Source organism: Lytechinus variegatus, chromosome 12 (genome assembly GCF_018143015.1).
Source record: "Lytechinus variegatus isolate NC3 chromosome 12, Lvar_3.0, whole genome shotgun sequence".
NCBI classification, from domain to species: domain Eukaryota; kingdom Metazoa; phylum Echinodermata; class Echinoidea; order Temnopleuroida; family Toxopneustidae; genus Lytechinus; species Lytechinus variegatus.
The window spans coordinates 16,500,261-16,518,389 of NC_054751.1; the positions used below are offsets into that span (position 1 = coordinate 16,500,261).

The window sequence follows — 18,129 nt, forward strand, 5'->3', positions numbered from 1 at the left end:
ACAACAGAATATGTAATAGATTGGGCAAAATATCATGTTTTAATCTATTTGAAACTATGTTTCAATAAATTTTCATGATATTTAGCTCACACATTGCCGTTGGGGCGAAAAAAAAGGCAAGAAATATGTTTTCCATGTGTTGGAAACTGTTGCCATGGTAATGGCGTACAGGGTGTATTAATCACATTCAATGATTACTTCTAGCTTTCCTCTTCATCTTGTTTGCTTTCAATTTCTCAACAAGGATCTTCCCCGGGAGGAACTCTACACGCCACCGATCAACATCAAAGTCCGCGACCATCGTGCGTTTGGTCGAAAGCCTGTGGTAGGGATTGCTACCATTAATGGGCTGGGGAGGTACCGGCGTCTTGACTCCGTATCAACGGTGCTATCAGATGACGAGCCAGACGGTAGGCATCCTTAAAGCCAATATGACACTGCCACTTTTTTTGACCACCATCCCTAGGTCAAACATTCTCAAATAGCTCCGGATTCTATAGAGTCTAGCAATTAATGACCACTTATTTTCTGCTAGTCTTTACAATTTTCATACCGAAATATTTTGCAAATTGATTAAATGGTTTCCTTTGTCTCCGAACATTTAAGTTGTCCAATGAGGATCAAACTTCCTTCATGACTTTAATCTCAATATATTTCCATTATATGACAAGTTTATCTATAACACACTTGTCCTCTGCACTTTGTGACTTGGGTATTTGGAGGACAGTTTTCATTTAACATTCTATATAAGCAATCGATATTTAAAAACAATATCAGATTAAATTACAAAACATCACTTAGCTTTTTGTAATATGTACATTTATCATTTCAAATCCAAATATGAATTCACTTTGCCAACCTTGGCAACCTTGGCAAACTGAAAAAGAGATATAAAGTTGAAAATGATAAAAAGTAAGTCTCATCCCCGGGAATAAAAACACCATCAATATTATTTTTATCGATGCACAGTAATTGCCTATTGACGACCCTTGTATCAATATTTTTCATCACAATCAATCAATGTTTGCTATTATTGGATTTAAACGGATACAATTAAATTTTATATGATCTGACCAAATTTATGCATATATTTCAATTTCAAAGCATGCATTTGTAACAGATATAAAGTAATTGGATAAAATTTAGCTTGTACATAAAACATACCAAAAACGATATGTTGAATAAAAAATACCAATATTGCGAGAGTATTCATTCCTTGGTACAAGACATTATTTTATTGCAATTTTCTAAGTACAAGAAGAAATAACAATTTATGATAACCTTTATTGATAAATATAACTTACTGATGTCTCTTATCAATTCTAGTCCAAGGACCTCCACTGTTGACTGTTACTGATACAGCTGATGAAGGACCTGGTAAAAGAAATGAATACACTGTTATTGATGTGGATGATCAGAAGGACTCCAAAGTCACCTTCAAAGAAGAAGATCGGAAAACCAGAAGAAAGAAGGTTGTAACTTTTAAAAAATATACTTTAAAAGAAATATTTTTCAGTTAAATTACACGTGATACACAAACATTGTCTTAGACCTCTCTTTGTGTACTCGTCTTTCTGCCTTTCCCCCTTTCTTCCTCTTTTTAAACAAAATTATTTTCTTCTTTCATGACTCGAAAACAATTGTAGGGGCGCTCCCTGCCCAACATTACGTCATCCCTGATTATAATAATACTGGGTTATTCTGAGAAATTGAAAAAAAGGAAAGTGATGGAATATCATATTTGTTGATATTCTATTCAATGTAGATTACATTATTTCTGCAGTGTAAGATGAAACTGAAGTGTAGCATTTGGCATGTGTTTCTGTTATGGAAAATGTATTTTACGAATGAAATGAACCCGAAGAAAACAATAAATCAAATCAAAGCAAATTTGCTATTTCCTTTATAAGACGGTGTTGTGTCGGCATTAGTGGTATGATTAGAATATCATTTTGCCGTACAAACGTGAGCTTTTTATGCCATGCAGGTTGAACTTAATATGCATCTACTGTGTAATTTCTCAAGTTTACAGTTTTTAATGATTAATTATTTTTTTATACTAGTGAATGCTCTTACTCGACACCCATTTTGTTATCATCCTTTCACAATCTTAACAATCGTAACATAATCAATCTCCCCTAAATATGCACAATATGGATATTTGTTTTATGTATTTATTTAAATCCTTATTTCATTTTGTCAACAGAGACACAATTTAGGTCGACCAGTATGTAGAATTTATTATATAAGCTTGTGAGAAATTCGAAGTAGCACTTAACTGCTCGCATATGCGCACTTCCTGTAATTTGCAGCCTCCATTACACGTTTGGGTTTATTTGAGATTACGATTTCCTTCGTTCAATTTCATAATTTTCCGTCAGAATCATCTCTTTTGCACTAAAGGTTGTCACAAAAATCCGAAATCGTAAAGGTTTCAAAATGAATGTTGTCACTTATTCTTCCCCTTCTGCACTTCTTTCTTTTTGTCTTTTTTTTACCTGTTTTGTTTTCTTTCTTTTTTTGTCTTCTACTACTACTACTACTACTACTACTACTACTACTACTACTACTACTACTACTACTACTACTACTACTACTACTACTACTACTACTACTACTTCTTGTACTACTACTACAACTACTATTACTCCTACTACTACTACTACTACTACTACTACTACTACTACTACTACTACCACCACCACTACTACTACTACTGCTACTTCGATTTCTTCTTAATGTTCTTCTTTTTCTTCGACTTCTTTTTTTCTTCTCCTACTACTACGATACCACCACCACTACTTATACTATGACTTCTTCTTCTTCACCATCTCATTCTCCTTCTTCATCTTTACTCGTCTTTGTGATTTTCCTCCTTATTTCATTGAAGAACCGATGTTTCTTTTTCGCTTTTCACTGCATTTTGTTCCCAAATTTTAATCATAGGTTTACTTGACCAGTGTGCAGACATGTTGGTTTAAGATGACAGCAACCATGTTCCTTTCCACATTCTTTCATTCCCCCCCCCCTCTCCCCCTAATTTTCTTTCTTGCATGAAAAGCACGTGTTTCTGTTTGTTCGTGCATCATTTCGCTTAGCCGGGGTTCTTATCCTTTTCTAACATTACGATTGTCGGGGGAAAAAAACCCAAATAATTATGTGGAGATTTGGAATGTAGCTATCGTGGCAATAATGGTGATGATGATGATGATGAGATTCAGATTTTCCCTACAGTTCACGGTGGGAGAAAATACATTCTGGGGAGGAATTAAAGGGGAAGTTTACCCTGACAAAAACTTTATTGTAAAAATAGCAGAAAAAAATATTTAAAAATATTGCCGAAGGTTTGAGAAAAATTCATAAAATAATTAAAAAGTTATTAGAATTTCAATTATTTGGTTTTTGACGTCATCTGCGAGTAGCATTCCTACATAGCGAATGGTAAAAAATCAATGAAATGTTATTTTCTCAGACAATTGAAAATGGTTTTCACTGTACCTTTTGTATATCAATAGACAAATTATTTCACACCCGATCATGAATAGAAAACAAAATTAAGCCATCAGGAACCATGCAAAATTTGAAATTCATGCATTTTATATTACATAACACATGGGGCAGCTGCTCGTTTATGACGTCCCAATCCAAAACTTTGAACTCTAATAACTTTCTTACTCTTTAACGGATTTTCCTCAAACCTTCACCGATATTTTTTACTATTTTTTCTGCTATTTTTGCAACAAAGTTTTCTTCAGGGTGAACTTCCCCTTTAAATTCATCTAAAAGCATGCATACAAAGTCTCCGTACTAGGTATTATCACAACTTCTGTCTCTTCAGAAAGTTATGAAATGTATTTATTACTATTCTACTTCATTAATTTTAGAAGAAAAAAGTAAGTAGATACATTTATAAGATTTTAAAACAAAGTAAATATTTGCAGCAATAGAAAAGAACACACAAGAACAATGTATACGGGAGACATAATGAGTATATCCCTGAAAGTCATGGCAAATTTCTACCCGACAAGAACCTCGCGCGAAAAATGTTTATACACCGTGGGAAGAAATTCAAAACATATGACAAAAGCTCTTGATCAATGTATTAAAAGACAAGTTGAAAAGCGTTACGCATCGAATATGTCCTCCCCATGAAGACCCATCGTACAATATGTTTTTAATGCAGACATTACATTTAGACTGCCCAACCTGTTTTTGTAAGGGAATTGTAATGATTTATGTTGTGTTTTCTTTATTGCAGTTCAGTGTAGGGGGCTTCAGAAAATTCCAGGTAAGATAACATAGACAACATCTTTACAAATGCAGTGTTCTAAAAAAAATCGAGAATCATTATTAAACAAATAATTTATATTTTTCTCCTCATGTTATTGTTTTTAGTGTTTTAAGCAATACCAGACACGTTTGACGAGGAATAATAATAATAATTCATTAATGTCACCTTATTCCTGACACATAATAAACTGATTTGAATTCTTATTATTCATCCAGTCGTGTTCAATATGATAAATTAAATTTTAAAAAGCTGGAAATCCACTCACTGTTGCGACAATCTGTTCAATCTCAAACACTAAGGCCCGAATTCTAGAAAGGTGGCTAACTTAGCCCATGCAGTGGGCTAAAGGCTGGTCACACCACCCGAGCGTTGTTGGAGTGGTTGTGGAGCGGAGAGAAAAAAATCATCACCACTCGCTACCGTTCACCATTTTCGATTTTTATTGTTATTTTGTTGTTTTCGATTTTTTCCCCAATTTTGTGAACGAAATTCGACCCTCTCTCCCTACCGCTCCACGACCGCTCCAACAACGCTCGGGCGGTGTGGCCAGGCCTTAAGTTAGCACGGGCGAAGTGAGCCAGCTTTGAGAATTCGGGCCTACATGTATAAGGGCCTTCCCTTCATCGATATCATCATTCACCCGAAGAAGCCAATAATAATTGGCGAACGTTGCAACAGAGAGTTATTTTAATTTTTCCCGTTCAATTTATCATATAGTCACCTTATTCCAATCATAACTTACTTGTAGTTTGTTATCAGCCCTTTATAATATGTTTTTATTTTGTTTATGGTGATCGTGCATTTGCACTTGCTGCCCCCAAACTATGAAATAGCCTGCCAATTGATATAAGAAGCTCTCCATCCTTGACTCTCTTCATATCTAAATTAAAAACATATCTCTTTAGTTAAGAAAATGTGCTATAGATGTAAGTAAAAAGAGCTCTGAACAAGCGCAGCTGAATAAAAGCTGCGCTGCAAATCACAGATGTTTATTATTATCATATCATTTTTAAAAGAACTTCGCCTAAACATCTATGGAATGAAAAATATAAGAATTCGAGATTACTTAGTCATTTTAATCTATATACCGCACTATAATTATCATGACAATTGAAGTTCCTAGTAAACAGATGTTTGATATTACAGGGGTTAACAGTAACACTGCAATACAAAACATACAAAACTACCTGGTTCTTAATATTATATTGTTCTATCTATGTTTTTGCCTTTCAGTGGTGGCAGAAGTCGAAGTCACTAGATCCGGTAAGAAGTGTTATGTAATGATTTATTTAATTTGGCCGATTGGATATTATAATAGGATATTTGAAGGTTGGTTTGGTTGTCATGATTGTAGGATCGTGAGGAAGACTGGCGTTATAAACGAATATGCTGATATTAGATAACCTGATCTTTCGATATCATGTTTATGATCACTTACGAATCTTAGTTTACCCGCAATCATTACATATTTTATAGCAAGCCTGTACAATTTATTATTGTATTCTATATTTCATGCTCCCAACACTGTTTAATAGGCAACGAGATATCAGCATTTACACTTACCATATGGGGCTAAAGTAATATGAAAATTCTATGAAATTACCTTTGAAGAGTACTCTATTACAATTTTTATGTTTGAAAATAAACCTTAAACCTTATTTATCACAGCTATTAACGATTTTTATTAGGGCCATCTTGTTTAATAATCAAATTGTGTTTGAAATCTAGGAAGCCGTGGCTGAGGAAGAGATCGATTGGTGGTCGAAATACTACGCGTCAAAGGGCGACTTTGCAAAGTGTGTTTCCTACATGGAAAGGGGATATGACATAATTCAGGTATAAGTTGACAACATCCCAACGCTAATCCACAAACACAATAATAATTACATTGAAAATAATGAACAATGAGTAATTAATAATAATAATAACAATAAGTAAACTATATATGATTTTGGAAAATGAGTATTAAAAAAAAATTAATGAATAAATAATTGGTGAACTACTAAATAAGTAACATTAAAAAAATATTTCTTTTTTTATCTTAGTCTATAATACCCCAACTACAAATTAATATTTTATCAACATCAAAGCTGACAAATGAAATTTGAAAGTAACAAAACATTTTGAAATTATTTCCGTTTTGTTTAGATCCTGCCAGGGGAACTGGAAGATCAGCCAGGCTACCAAGGATTCTCTGACTTCTTTGATACCTTCGAGCTCGCTAGAGGAAGGGCATCAACGGACGGCGAACCCACTAGTATGGGTGAATTCAAGGTATGAACCTGGTGCCCTAGTCACACCCACCATATCGGGTCCAGGTCGATCAAAGGCCATTGCGTTATAACGTATGACACCCATCATTCGGATTGGAAGAGTTTTCGTGGGCGTGGCTGTAGCACGAGACACTGATAACGCCTCATAATTGTTAACCTATCGTATCTTAACCATTTTGGATACTTTAAGGAGCGACACATGGTCATATTCATCTCGCAATTTTGAGCAACACTGTTAAAGCCTGTCACTCTAACAACTATTAATAAAACTTTTAAACATTTTGCTTTAATTTAAAAATAAAAAATTTTCAAGTTTGTTTTTCTTTCATAGAAAGATTTTATTCAAAATCAAACACGAAAGCAATTCAATATACAGAAAAATCATGAAGCGAACATGTTTACAACAACTGTACATGCATACTATTATCTAATGATCGACTGAGAACCCTTTCAATTTCACAATAGCGTTTCAAGCTAAAACACAACCGATCACCCTTACAACGTGTCGAAAAAATAAAATATTTAGCGTAAAGAATATAAAGGTGTACAGTAGAGTATTGAGCGTCAGGGCAACCAAACAAAAATAAATTCTTATTCAAATATACGTCATTGTTCAAATAAGAGGTTTGGAAGTTTTCAATAAATTGTTGGGTTACAGGGCAGTCCCAAAACAGATGTGAAATACTTTCAACAGAGGAAGAAAAAAAATGTACATAAATTAGATTCAGACAAGACATAGATTCAGACAAGCCTGTTGAAAGTTTTAAACAATTTTGTTATTAAGAGTGACGGGTTTAACCAGCATTTTTACATTGGAATTTTACTTTTCGCATTGGTTAAAAAAATCATTCTATTTGATTTGACCTTTTTTATTTCAATACAAACTATTATTCCATACAAGCAGGGACCATTCAAGCTAGCGATCATTCAAAAGAAATTTCTTTTTTTTTCTCCCGTTAGGGATCATTCAAGATTTACCCAATGCCTCATGAGTTGAAGGAGCCCATATCACCCATGTTCATCAAGCCAAGTGAACTACCATCCACTGGACTGGTGGAGGTCCTAGTTCGGGTCTATGTGGTCAGGGCTTATCAGCTGTGTCCCCAGGACACCAATGGACTGGTAATGTTTACTAACAATATTTATCCATATGATTTAACTTTAGAATGACACAAATCTATACACAGTAAAAAAAAATATACAAAGCTGTTTACTATATGAACCTTACAGGAATTGTTTAAACAAGTATTTAAATCTTAAGCAACGAAGTTTAATTTTCAATATCTAATCGTCAATAAATTAAACATGATTGTTTAAACGGTTAAACAAATACTGTAAGGTTCATATAGTAAACAGTGTTGTATAAAATCTTAAACAGCATTTTTACTTTGTACCCCCCGCCCCAATAAAAAAAATAAAAAATAAAAAAGAGATCTTCACTCCAAAACAGAACTCTGTTTCACCCTCACTTCCAAAGGAGCTCATTAGGGGGATATAAACGCCATAGTGTTTAATTTGTGTAACCTTCAGTTCAAGAGGAGTGGAATTTTCCCCTGTGACCAACTCTATGCCTGTGACCCATCAATGTGCGCCTTGATATATCATACTATATGTTCTTGGGTCCTGTCTTGCAGTCCAACAATGTAGGTCTTCCTTTTACTTTCTTTCGGAAGTTTATAAGACACACATCTCTTTTTTTATATTGTTTTTTGTATTGATATTTATCATATTGTGTTTGGTTAATTGTGGATGATATACAATAAAAACTTTTAGTGGTTTTCCGCAATTTCTTCTGCAAATGATCCATTTATAACAGTGTTTGTAAATTTTTGTTATCAATAGTCTGATCCTTACATCATCGTCAGATTGGGTAAGACTGTTTTGGATGACGTCAAGAAGTTCATTCCGAACACACTAGAACCTTTCTTTGGCAGGTAAGCCACCAAATCCTATTTCAAACAAGATTTTGGGAATATTCGTATTGTTATGATATCCGTAAATCTTGACGTTTCCATGAAAGTGTATTACTTGATATTACTTTATATGTAGATTTGTAGATATATCCATGCACATGACTTATTTCTGCAACAAAAGCGATGTCTTCCTTTGTAATTTTCAGTACCGATAAACTAAACAATATACAAAATAGGAGATTTACTAAATTTCAGTACGTACTACCATGGTTTCTTTACAATTTATAATTCTTTTTCTTCTATGTCTGTTTTGTTGTGTAACTTAAAAGATAAAATTCTAGTGCCTTGAATACTTTCTATTTGTGGATGTGGCGCTTTACAATTAAAAGATATTATTGTTATTATTTTTTTCCCTCAGATTATTTGAGTTGAAGACAACACTGCCCTTGCACAAGGATCTACGTATACAGGTGATGGATAAGGATTTCTTGAGCCGTGATGATATGATTGGTGAGACTGTGATCGATCTCGAGAACCGATATCTCTCACGATACCGCGCAACCTGTGGTCTCCCCGAAACTTATAACATGTAAGTCTTTCATTAGCTTTAAACGCAACTTTATAACTCTTGCCATTGTTACACTCGATTTTCTATAATGTCATAATAATTTCATTCTTCAGTATTTTTATCAGCGAATAAATTATACAATTAGTAGTTTTATAATTAGTAACTGTGCCCTTTTGATAACTTAAAATTTACATCAATAACTGGGATATACCCATTTGATTTGCTAGTTCATTACGATGAACCTGCGTGCCGAATATAGAGTACACAACTTTTCCTGCGCGCGCGCTGCATCTCCCTACCAACGCACTATCCCAAGATCGTCGCGCAATTTGGCGTCCATTTCCTCTTTTACTTTCGCCTGCGGTCGAGTGCAGTCGCAAGCTAAGTACACTCTCAAAATTGCATTTCTGTTTTCCGTTTGGATACTTTATTGTGCAATTCTTCCCTTATTTCAATCTTATTTTCTCTCATCTAAGATTGTTATAGGATTATCACGTCGCGCGGAGCTTCCGTGATATTATTTTAACGTTTCTTGTCCCTCTTCGTGAGTTTGTTTTTTTAAGATACGTTTCTCACAGGCGGGTTGTCTTCACCTCTCCGCCCCATAGCTCCGCGCCTTCCTGCTCGGGCGTTGTCTTCGCTCCTTTTTAATTCTTTTAATTCTTTTTATTCACTGACTTCTTCGTTTATACGACTCGTCGTGAATTTAATTGATTTATTTCTCCACAGATAGGTTCTGTAGGACGTTAGGAGCGTCGTATTCCAGCCTCGTTTCAAGTTCTTTGTCTCTTGTTTCGAGTTAGTTGATTGTCCTTTTGTTTCAATCAATCCTTTGTTCTTGTATTTATTAATTGAATTAATTGGTTAATTGATTAATTAATTAATTGATTGATTCTTTTAATTCTTGACTTGCTCCTTTGCCTCGATTCAAGTTCTTTGTTTCTTGTTTCGAGTTAGTTGATTGTTCTTTTGTTTCAATCAATCCTTTGTTCTTGTGTTTATTAATTGATTAATCATTCAATTAATTTAAAAAAAAAAAAAAAAATTATTTTCTTTCCTTCACAAGAATACTTAGATTTTTTTTTAGGAAGCCGTCTCCTGTCAGCGTTCGTCGCCTTTGACTCGGCCTTCCTTCTCGGGAAAGCTATCTTTGTTTTTCCCCCCCTTCCTTTTCAAGTCAGCTACCGGTCTCTGGACTTATACATTTTTTTTCTTAAACTTCTTGTTTAAAAAAAAAAAAAAAAAAAAGAAAGGGAATCTTGCTCCCCTTTTTTCCTTAGCTGATCCTCACCTCAAGAAAAATTATTTTTTCTTTTGATCAGGTGGACACAACAAAAAAAAAAAAAAAAAACTTAGTGTTTTCTTCTTTTTAGATGCTTCCCCCCTTCCTTCTTTTCAGAATTTTGGCGGAAGCAGATTCTTGTTGTGATAATCAAATAATTAATTTTTCTAACGGACTTCAGGGACAGTGTCTCTCAATAATTCTTAATTATTACTGTTTCCTTTGTTCTGGGATTTTACCTTGTATCATCCTTGTGAGATCCGTTTTTGACTCTCAAAAGTCCGCTTTTTGAGGTCCTTGTCTTCTGGGTTGGGGTTTGTTACCCCCCTACCCCCTTTGCTTCTCTGTTTTTTTATCTTACTACTAGATCACCCTACGGCAATAATGAGCCTTTCGGACTCTCTTTCTGAAGAGCCTCAGGCGACTGCTGTTCGGGGCCCGACACCGGGGTCTTATCCCCCACCACAGGTAGTATAGATAGCGAGAACAGAGTCAGAGCCCCGTGGGCTCTCAAAGGGGTGGAACCGTGGACGCACGTTCACGTGCCCCGCTTAATAAGGGTGGAACCGTGGATTTGCGACCACGTGCCCGCACGGTGATGGCCAAGGCTTCCGTCCCGGAACCTGAACCTTATTGGGGAGCGTCGCACTAGTACAGAAAACGGCGACTCCTCTAGGGCTGTCAGACCCACCGGCCATCGGGTCACCTAAAGTCCGGGGGGAGAGCACGGGTCTCTCCACCCGGCAAAGACTAGGCTCGATGCCGTGTAAGACCCCTCTAGGGAGCGTCGGCAAAGGGCTACCAGCCCCTAGTCGGAAGAGGCACCTGAGTCCGACCGTGTCGGACTCTCAATTCAATCTGACGCCGTCAGATTCGGCCGACGCCTCCTCTCGCTCGGCTAGCTCTCCCCGTGGGAGAGCTAAGGAGAGGAAGACAGGCGCAGTCCAGTCTCTGGTCCAGCCTCTGGTCCAGCCTCTGGTCCAGCGTCTGGTCCTCGGCTGGCTCTCCCTGTGGGAGAGCTAAGGAGAGGAAGACAGGCGCAGCCCAGCCTCTTGTCCCTTCTTCCGCTCCGGCGCCGGAGCAACCGAAGAAGAAGAAAAGAAGAAGAGGAGAACCACAGACGTAAGCCCCGCTCCGTCGGGCGGTCTGTCCTCTGATTCTTTTGATGGCCAGGCCTCTCAGCTTCACAAGCTAATCTAGAGTGCCCTCCAGCACTGCGGGTTTTTACCCCCCAGGCTTGCCTGCTTCAGCCGACGGTACTACCAACCGAGCGGATCAAGCAGACACCGGCCATCCAACACACCTCGGAGAGTCACCGGCAATATCATGTTTCGCCGGCTCACGCTCCTGCAAGGGAAATTCCCGCTAATACACAGGTGCTATCGACATACGGGCGTCGCCCGCCATTATGTCACCAGACTCCCGATCATTATACCCTCTTCTGCCCCCCGGCGGGGGCCGCATAGAAGAGGAAGAAGAAGAAATTCTAGGTCGCTAACCCCGCTGTGCGGGCAGACCTTCCCTTCTGATTCTTGTGCCGACGGCCAGGCGTCGTAACTTCATGTTACAACAGAACGCCCTCGAGCACCACGGATCTTCATCCTAATGCTCTCTGTCAGCTAAAACCGCCGTGTCGAGCACCAGGCAGGTCAAGCAGACAGTCGCTGTCTCGCACCTCGGAGAGTCACCGGCAATATGATTTGCCGGCCCACGCACCTGCAAGGGAAATCCCCGCTAATACACAGGTGCTATCGACATACGGGCGTCGCCCGCCACTATGTCGCCAGACTCCCGATGATTGTTCCCTCTTCTGCCCCCCGGCGGGGGCCGCACAGAAGAGGAAGAACAAGAAGAAAGTCTAGGTCGCTAATCCCACTTTGCGGGCAGACCTTTCTTTCTGATTCTTGTGCCGATGGCCAGGCGTCGTAACTTCATGTTACAACAGAACGCCCTCGAGCATCACGGATCTTTATCCTCATGCTCCCTGTCAGCTAAAACCGCCGTGTCGAGCACCGGGCAGGTTAAGCAGACATTCGCCATCTTGCACCTCGGAGAGTCACCGGCGATTTCATGATTCGCCGGCTCACGCACCTGCAAGGGAAATCCCCGCTAATACACAGGTGTTATCGACATACGGGCATCGCCCTCCATTATGTCACCAGACTCCCGATATTTGTGGGTCAGGCGTCGCACATACTCCCATGAGCAGTGCGGGTAATTCACCCACGCTTCATATCAGCTTCAGCCGCCTTGCTAAGCACTGTGCGGCTCAAGCAATCACCTGTCCTCTCACACCGGGCATTTATTGAAACGCTTTTCACCTACACGGTGACCCCCGTTTCTATGCAGGTGCTTCCGACATACGGCTTTCAAGCATCAATATGTCGGCAAGCTCTCGGTGACCGACGGCTGGACGTTGCATCCGTTCAGGCTGCATCTATGCGTCCCCGAGCATTACGGTTTCTTATCCTCGTGTTCTCCGTCATTATAAGACCGCCGCGGTCTTATTGCCGGCGTCGGGTATTGAGCGGATTGAGACTTCTCTCGCCAACCCGCACTCCGGGGAGCTATCGGCGAGTTACCTGCATGGGTATTCCCCCTTTTTATGCAGGTACTCCCGAATTCGCCCTCTACGTCAAGCCCACGTACGGCGACGACTCCTTCAGCGGTAACTCTCTCCATTCTACCCCCTAAGCGGGCCCGTAGATTGGAGGTAAGAATCTCTTACATACCGCATGCCGCACTTCTCTCGTGAGAATGTTTGGCTGCTTTGAGGGGGCAACCTATCACGTCCGCGGACCGTCCGCCCTGGCGACGGGACCGTCGGTTTCTGGCCTGAACCTCACTTTCTATTCGAAAGTAAGGGTGCCCTGTCTTACTTAGCTCCTACCCTTGCAAGGCCAGAGTCAGGGCTAGTACAGACACCCGTCCTCCAGCGATCGCCGCTGAAGAGAGGGCGACTCCGATATGAGCACCATCACCGCTCAGCGGTATGTCTCACTACCTCATAGCTCTCCGAACTTATGAGTATGTATATCGGATCTGAATGTCACGGCGATTAAAAGTTCTCCTGTGCTTAGTAATCGCTACGCCTTCACCACCCGGTGCATTATGGTTATGTTAACCTATTGTCTCGTATTCGGGCGGCTCGTTCGAGCCCTGCCCGAGCTGCCATCACCGATCGTCCAGCCGGACATCGCCGAAAGCACCCGCACCGAATACCTGGAGGGAATCAGCTTTTCATATGCTAGATATCCCTCCTGTTGACATTCACAGTTGTTCCCCGAGTCCTTCCCGGTCGGGTAAGCATCATCTCGGAGGAAAGAAACCGCCGTACATCTCATGAGATTATTGGCTATGTACGTGCGTTCAAGCTTGTTTAAAGCCCCAGACTTCTCTGTCGGCATTCTATGCCTACTTTCTGGGCACACCCACCGTACCGGGTCGGCGAGTTTACACCAAACTGTACGCCTCCAGACCATCGCTCGAGCTCTAACAGTCTATCTTATAGACTGCCCTCTATGTGGGTCAAGCTTGCGGGCGTCTCCGCCATTTCCTCCTTGTGTGGAGTGGTCTACGGTGGATGTCTTACCGTGCCCATTTGTCGAACCGTCTTCTTATTTAGAAGCTTTTTCACTCGGCACACTCGAGTCGCCTCGCATGCTGCTTTCATCCTCCCTCCATGCAATGCATGTGGCCATGGTCACCGCACGACCGAGGATGATGTAACCGTGGATGCATGTATGCTTATGCCTACCTAACCACAATCACTACGACCCGCTTTTTCTCGGGCCGACTGTGGATGAGTCTCTCCATGTAAGTGATTTACTTCACTGGAGTTCTTCTTTTAGAAACTTAGATGCTCATCCCCCACTGCTTAGGGCGTCATTTTTGCCGCCCCCGCAGCTTTTTGGAACTCCTTATTCTCCGATATCGGACTGTTCCACGCTGCCGCAACCGGCGCCGGCGGTGCTTGCTCTTACGATCACCCGAGAGACCAGGCCTTGTGGCTGTTTTCATAAACAACTGGTTCTCACCGCAGACTGATGAAAATTTTTGTGATTATTTTCCTCAAGTCTCCCTCCTCCTTCGCTTGTTTCTTCAAGCGAGGACATCGACACTCTTAGCCAGTTTCCGTCCCTAACTTGATAGGACAGGGCCGTTGCTACCTCATTCGATTCCGTTGGGAACGTAACTGTTGAGGTATCATATCTGGCGATGTCTGTTCGTTAGAACATCTCTTGATTGTCGCCTTCACGTACGATCATGACAGAGACTTTTCGCCAGCTCCCTCTGGCGTACACTTGCTGCTGCTAGGGATTCCCCCGCCCGGCGGTCATCCATCGCAGCCTAGCCTCACGGGCTCTCTCGGCAATGGTGGCTTGAGCCAAGCCACCTCTTCCACCGCGGACACTGCACCCTCAGATGGGTGCTTCAATCAGTACGGGAGAAAGGGGATCCTGAGTTCTCTCTCGATCACTCGGTCTATCACACTTTTTCGTGATGTGTACCGCGCTGTTTCTCTGACACGCCCGGTTGAGCTATTTTAACCAGACTGCTTTATTCTACATAGGCAGCAGGTCCGCGGCATTTCTTATTAAAAGGATGGCACTCAGTCGCTTTCTCGACCCTTGACTGCCTTACGAGTGGTTTTCTTCTTAAATCCCTACTCTCCGTCGTTCCTAGTCCCCTTCGGACCGCTAGTAACTTTCTGCCACAGCTCTCTATCAGAATTCTGCAGATGTTCTGCCCTCACGCATTTGAGACAGATATCGAATTCTGGGCGCTTTCTCCCACGCGGAGGCTTCTGAGATCTCTCGCCTTCTCAGATTGTTCGATTGATCACTTACTGAGCCTTAAAGCTTCAGTTTCCGATCACGATTCTTGTTGAAATTTTCAACAAATTCCGAATTTTACGCTCTAGTCAGCTGGTGATGTTGTTCTCCTGACACTAGGCCGAGGGCCCATGATACTTAGTATCATTCTTGGGCTCTTTCTTGGAATCGTCGTTCACGACTTCTCGAGGTCCGCCTATTGACGCCCCTCTTTCCTTCACTCCTTGCTCTTAAGGACTTCTTCACATGAGGCTTTATCGCCTCCGCTGTCCGTAAGGCAACGGCCTTTGTGTCTTCATCTCCCTATTTTTACGCACTTCTTAGTCTAGACATGCCTCCCTTCACGTTGAATCCGTGTTGGTCTAGCAAATCAAATGGGTATATCCCAGTTATTGATGTAAATTATGAAAATACTTACCATGATTTTCTTATTTACGAGATAACTGGATATACCCATTTGAACCCTCCCTCCTACCCCTCGCCTTGTGTGACAACATGTCTTGCCCGCAGGCTCATGAGAGGAAATGGACGCCAAATTGCGCGACGATCTTGGGATAGTGCGTTGGTAGGGAGATGCAGCGCGCGCGCAGGAAAAGTTGTGTACTCTATATTCGGCACGCAGGTTCATCGTAATGAACTAGCAAATCAAATGGGTATATCCAGTTATCTCGTAAATAAGAAAATCATGGTAAGTATTTTCATAATATTTTAGTTTGATTCATATTATCATTTTAGTAACAGTATTTGTTTATTTATGTTACTAAGTATTGTTACCTTTCATTTAGATTTTTACTTTATATTCATGTATGATGTGATGATTCATGTTGTTTATGTTTTCATCAGGTCATTGATGAAAAACAGTTCTATGCTGATCTTTTGTACATGATTAAATATGTTCTAATAAATAAATAAATAAATGAATGAATAAATAAATAAATAAATAGATAAATAAATAAAGTCCAAATTATTACGCACAATTGATTGGTTGAGAGTCATGCCATGTTTGCCAACCCTTTCTGTAACGAACTCCAAATAGTACATACTAATATTCAAAGATATATATATATCTTGAATATCTTGAAAATGTGAAATGTTGATATGAATAAACCTTGAACCTTGATATCCATCTTTTTTTTTGTTTAAGAGAACCGCTTTTTTTCATAATGCAATCATTCGCTGAATGATGCGACAGGTAATTTCTGCAAACTGGATACCAACCACTGTACTGAATTCCTTACCGACATATCAATGGAGATCCCTGTCATTGTAGGTCCTCGGTTGGATAGGAAATTTCAATATGAAGAGGGTTTATTTAGTAATACTTTAGATGTGTACACAATCATCAAAGTGGTACTGGTAATTCCTTTGTTGAATTTGGGGTATAATGGGTAAAGTTCCTCAATAAAATTCCTCATTTTGAGCTACTCGTCCTTGTCATCTATAAAATAAGATTTAAAACATGTGTATAAGAATGAAAAAGGTGTTGTGATAATGTTGTCAACGTAATCATTTTCTTGACCATCTTTCTAATGTCGATTTTCCATTTAATCCATTCATTTTTATATTGACTAAGATACTGTATCAAATAAAATTGTCACCACTAGTCATGTTATCAATTTTAAAAAGTAAGTTTATTATATGATTATGTGATAAAAATATAAAAAAACACAATAATGAAAATTTCATCAAAATCATCTAATTCAGCACTGGGCCGAACTTATGGAGAGACTCAGCAACTCCACGTAAACTTTTGGCCGAGTACTGCATACGAAATTCAATGGCGCCACCGAAGTTTGAGAATGCAGAACCCCCTACAGTTGTTGAAGTCGGAGGAGAGACATACAGACTCGCCGAAATAGGTAAATTTCTTCTTTTTATTTCTTCAAATTTCAAACTTCTGTTGTTATTGATTGTATATGATACATACAATGCTATTTAGTTATTTTAAGTGTTATGATGATGCATATTTTGTTTTATATGCATTGAATTAATTCTTTTGACCAAACTATAGGCCTACTGATCGATTTGCATTTTGTTGGAAATGAAATAAAAGAAATGAAAATGAATCTACCTCCATTCGAAGGGCCATTATGAGCTAATTATAGTCATCAGAAACAGTGTAGGCCCATTTACATATTAATGGATTGCAATGGTATTTGATGTCTTGATTTAAGGTTCTTTTTAGCAACTTATTTAAAAAAAAATCATCTTGATAATTAGGAGAACAAAAAGTAAAGAGTTTCTTTAAATCAAGGGGATTCTTTTTTTTTGGTAGAGCGTCACAAGCAGAGGAATGAGCACTGGGGACCTGCCGACCAGCGGCTAGCATTATACGTCCTACACGCACAAGGTTTGGTACGGGAGCATGTAGAAACTAGGTGTTTATACAACTCAGCCATGCCTGACCTACCACAGGGCCAACTCGAGATGTGGGTGGACATGTTTCCTACGGACCCAAACAATCCTGCTGTTGCTCCAGGACCCCCGTTTGATATCTCTCCAAGAACCCCAAAGAAGTTAGTCATCCCTTCGGTCAGCTCTTATTATAGTATTTTCATGCAATATTCCCATTTGTGTGTGTGCGTGTTGGGGGATGTGGGTGTGTGGCGCACGCGTGTGTGCATTTGTCCATGGTGGAGGAAACGAGGACACATCCACACACTTTGTATTCTACTATGAAATTTATTTCCGAATCTTATCTTTAGTAGATCTGAAAACATCAGTAGTTATCACGATTGTATCATAATTGTTGATAATTGATGATCACTATTTTTTTCATTATTCAGAACATTATTAAGAGAAAATTAATTTTGTAAAACATATATGCACTGCCTTTTTTTGGTTTATGAATATATCCGATGATGAATTCAATTTTCTGATATTTATTTGAGATTTTCCTTTACGCTTTTACGTGTATTAACTGTATTTGTTGTTATGTGATCCACTTCTTTCTTTTGATAGCAGCCA

At 39.6% G+C, this 18,129-nt stretch overlaps 1 protein-coding gene across 2 annotated transcripts in view; it reads left to right on the forward strand.

Annotated features, from left to right (window-relative positions):
- The window catches only part of LOC121425594 (myoferlin-like), a 109,305-nt gene that overhangs the window by 81,639 nt on the left and 9,537 nt on the right, over positions 1-18,129 (forward strand). For both annotated transcript variants that reach the window (XM_041621705.1, XM_041621706.1), the window contains exons 35-45: positions 245-410; positions 1,327-1,472; positions 4,259-4,288; positions 5,525-5,554; positions 6,020-6,127; positions 6,440-6,565; positions 7,525-7,686; positions 8,407-8,498; positions 8,896-9,066; positions 16,867-17,021; positions 17,438-17,678. In XM_041621705.1, coding sequence (XP_041477639.1) covers positions 245-410; positions 1,327-1,472; positions 4,259-4,288; positions 5,525-5,554; positions 6,020-6,127; positions 6,440-6,565; positions 7,525-7,686; positions 8,407-8,498; positions 8,896-9,066; positions 16,867-17,021; positions 17,438-17,678 — 1,427 coding nt within the window. The remainder of the gene's footprint in view (positions 1-244; positions 411-1,326; positions 1,473-4,258; positions 4,289-5,524; positions 5,555-6,019; positions 6,128-6,439; positions 6,566-7,524; positions 7,687-8,406; positions 8,499-8,895; positions 9,067-16,866; positions 17,022-17,437; positions 17,679-18,129) is intronic.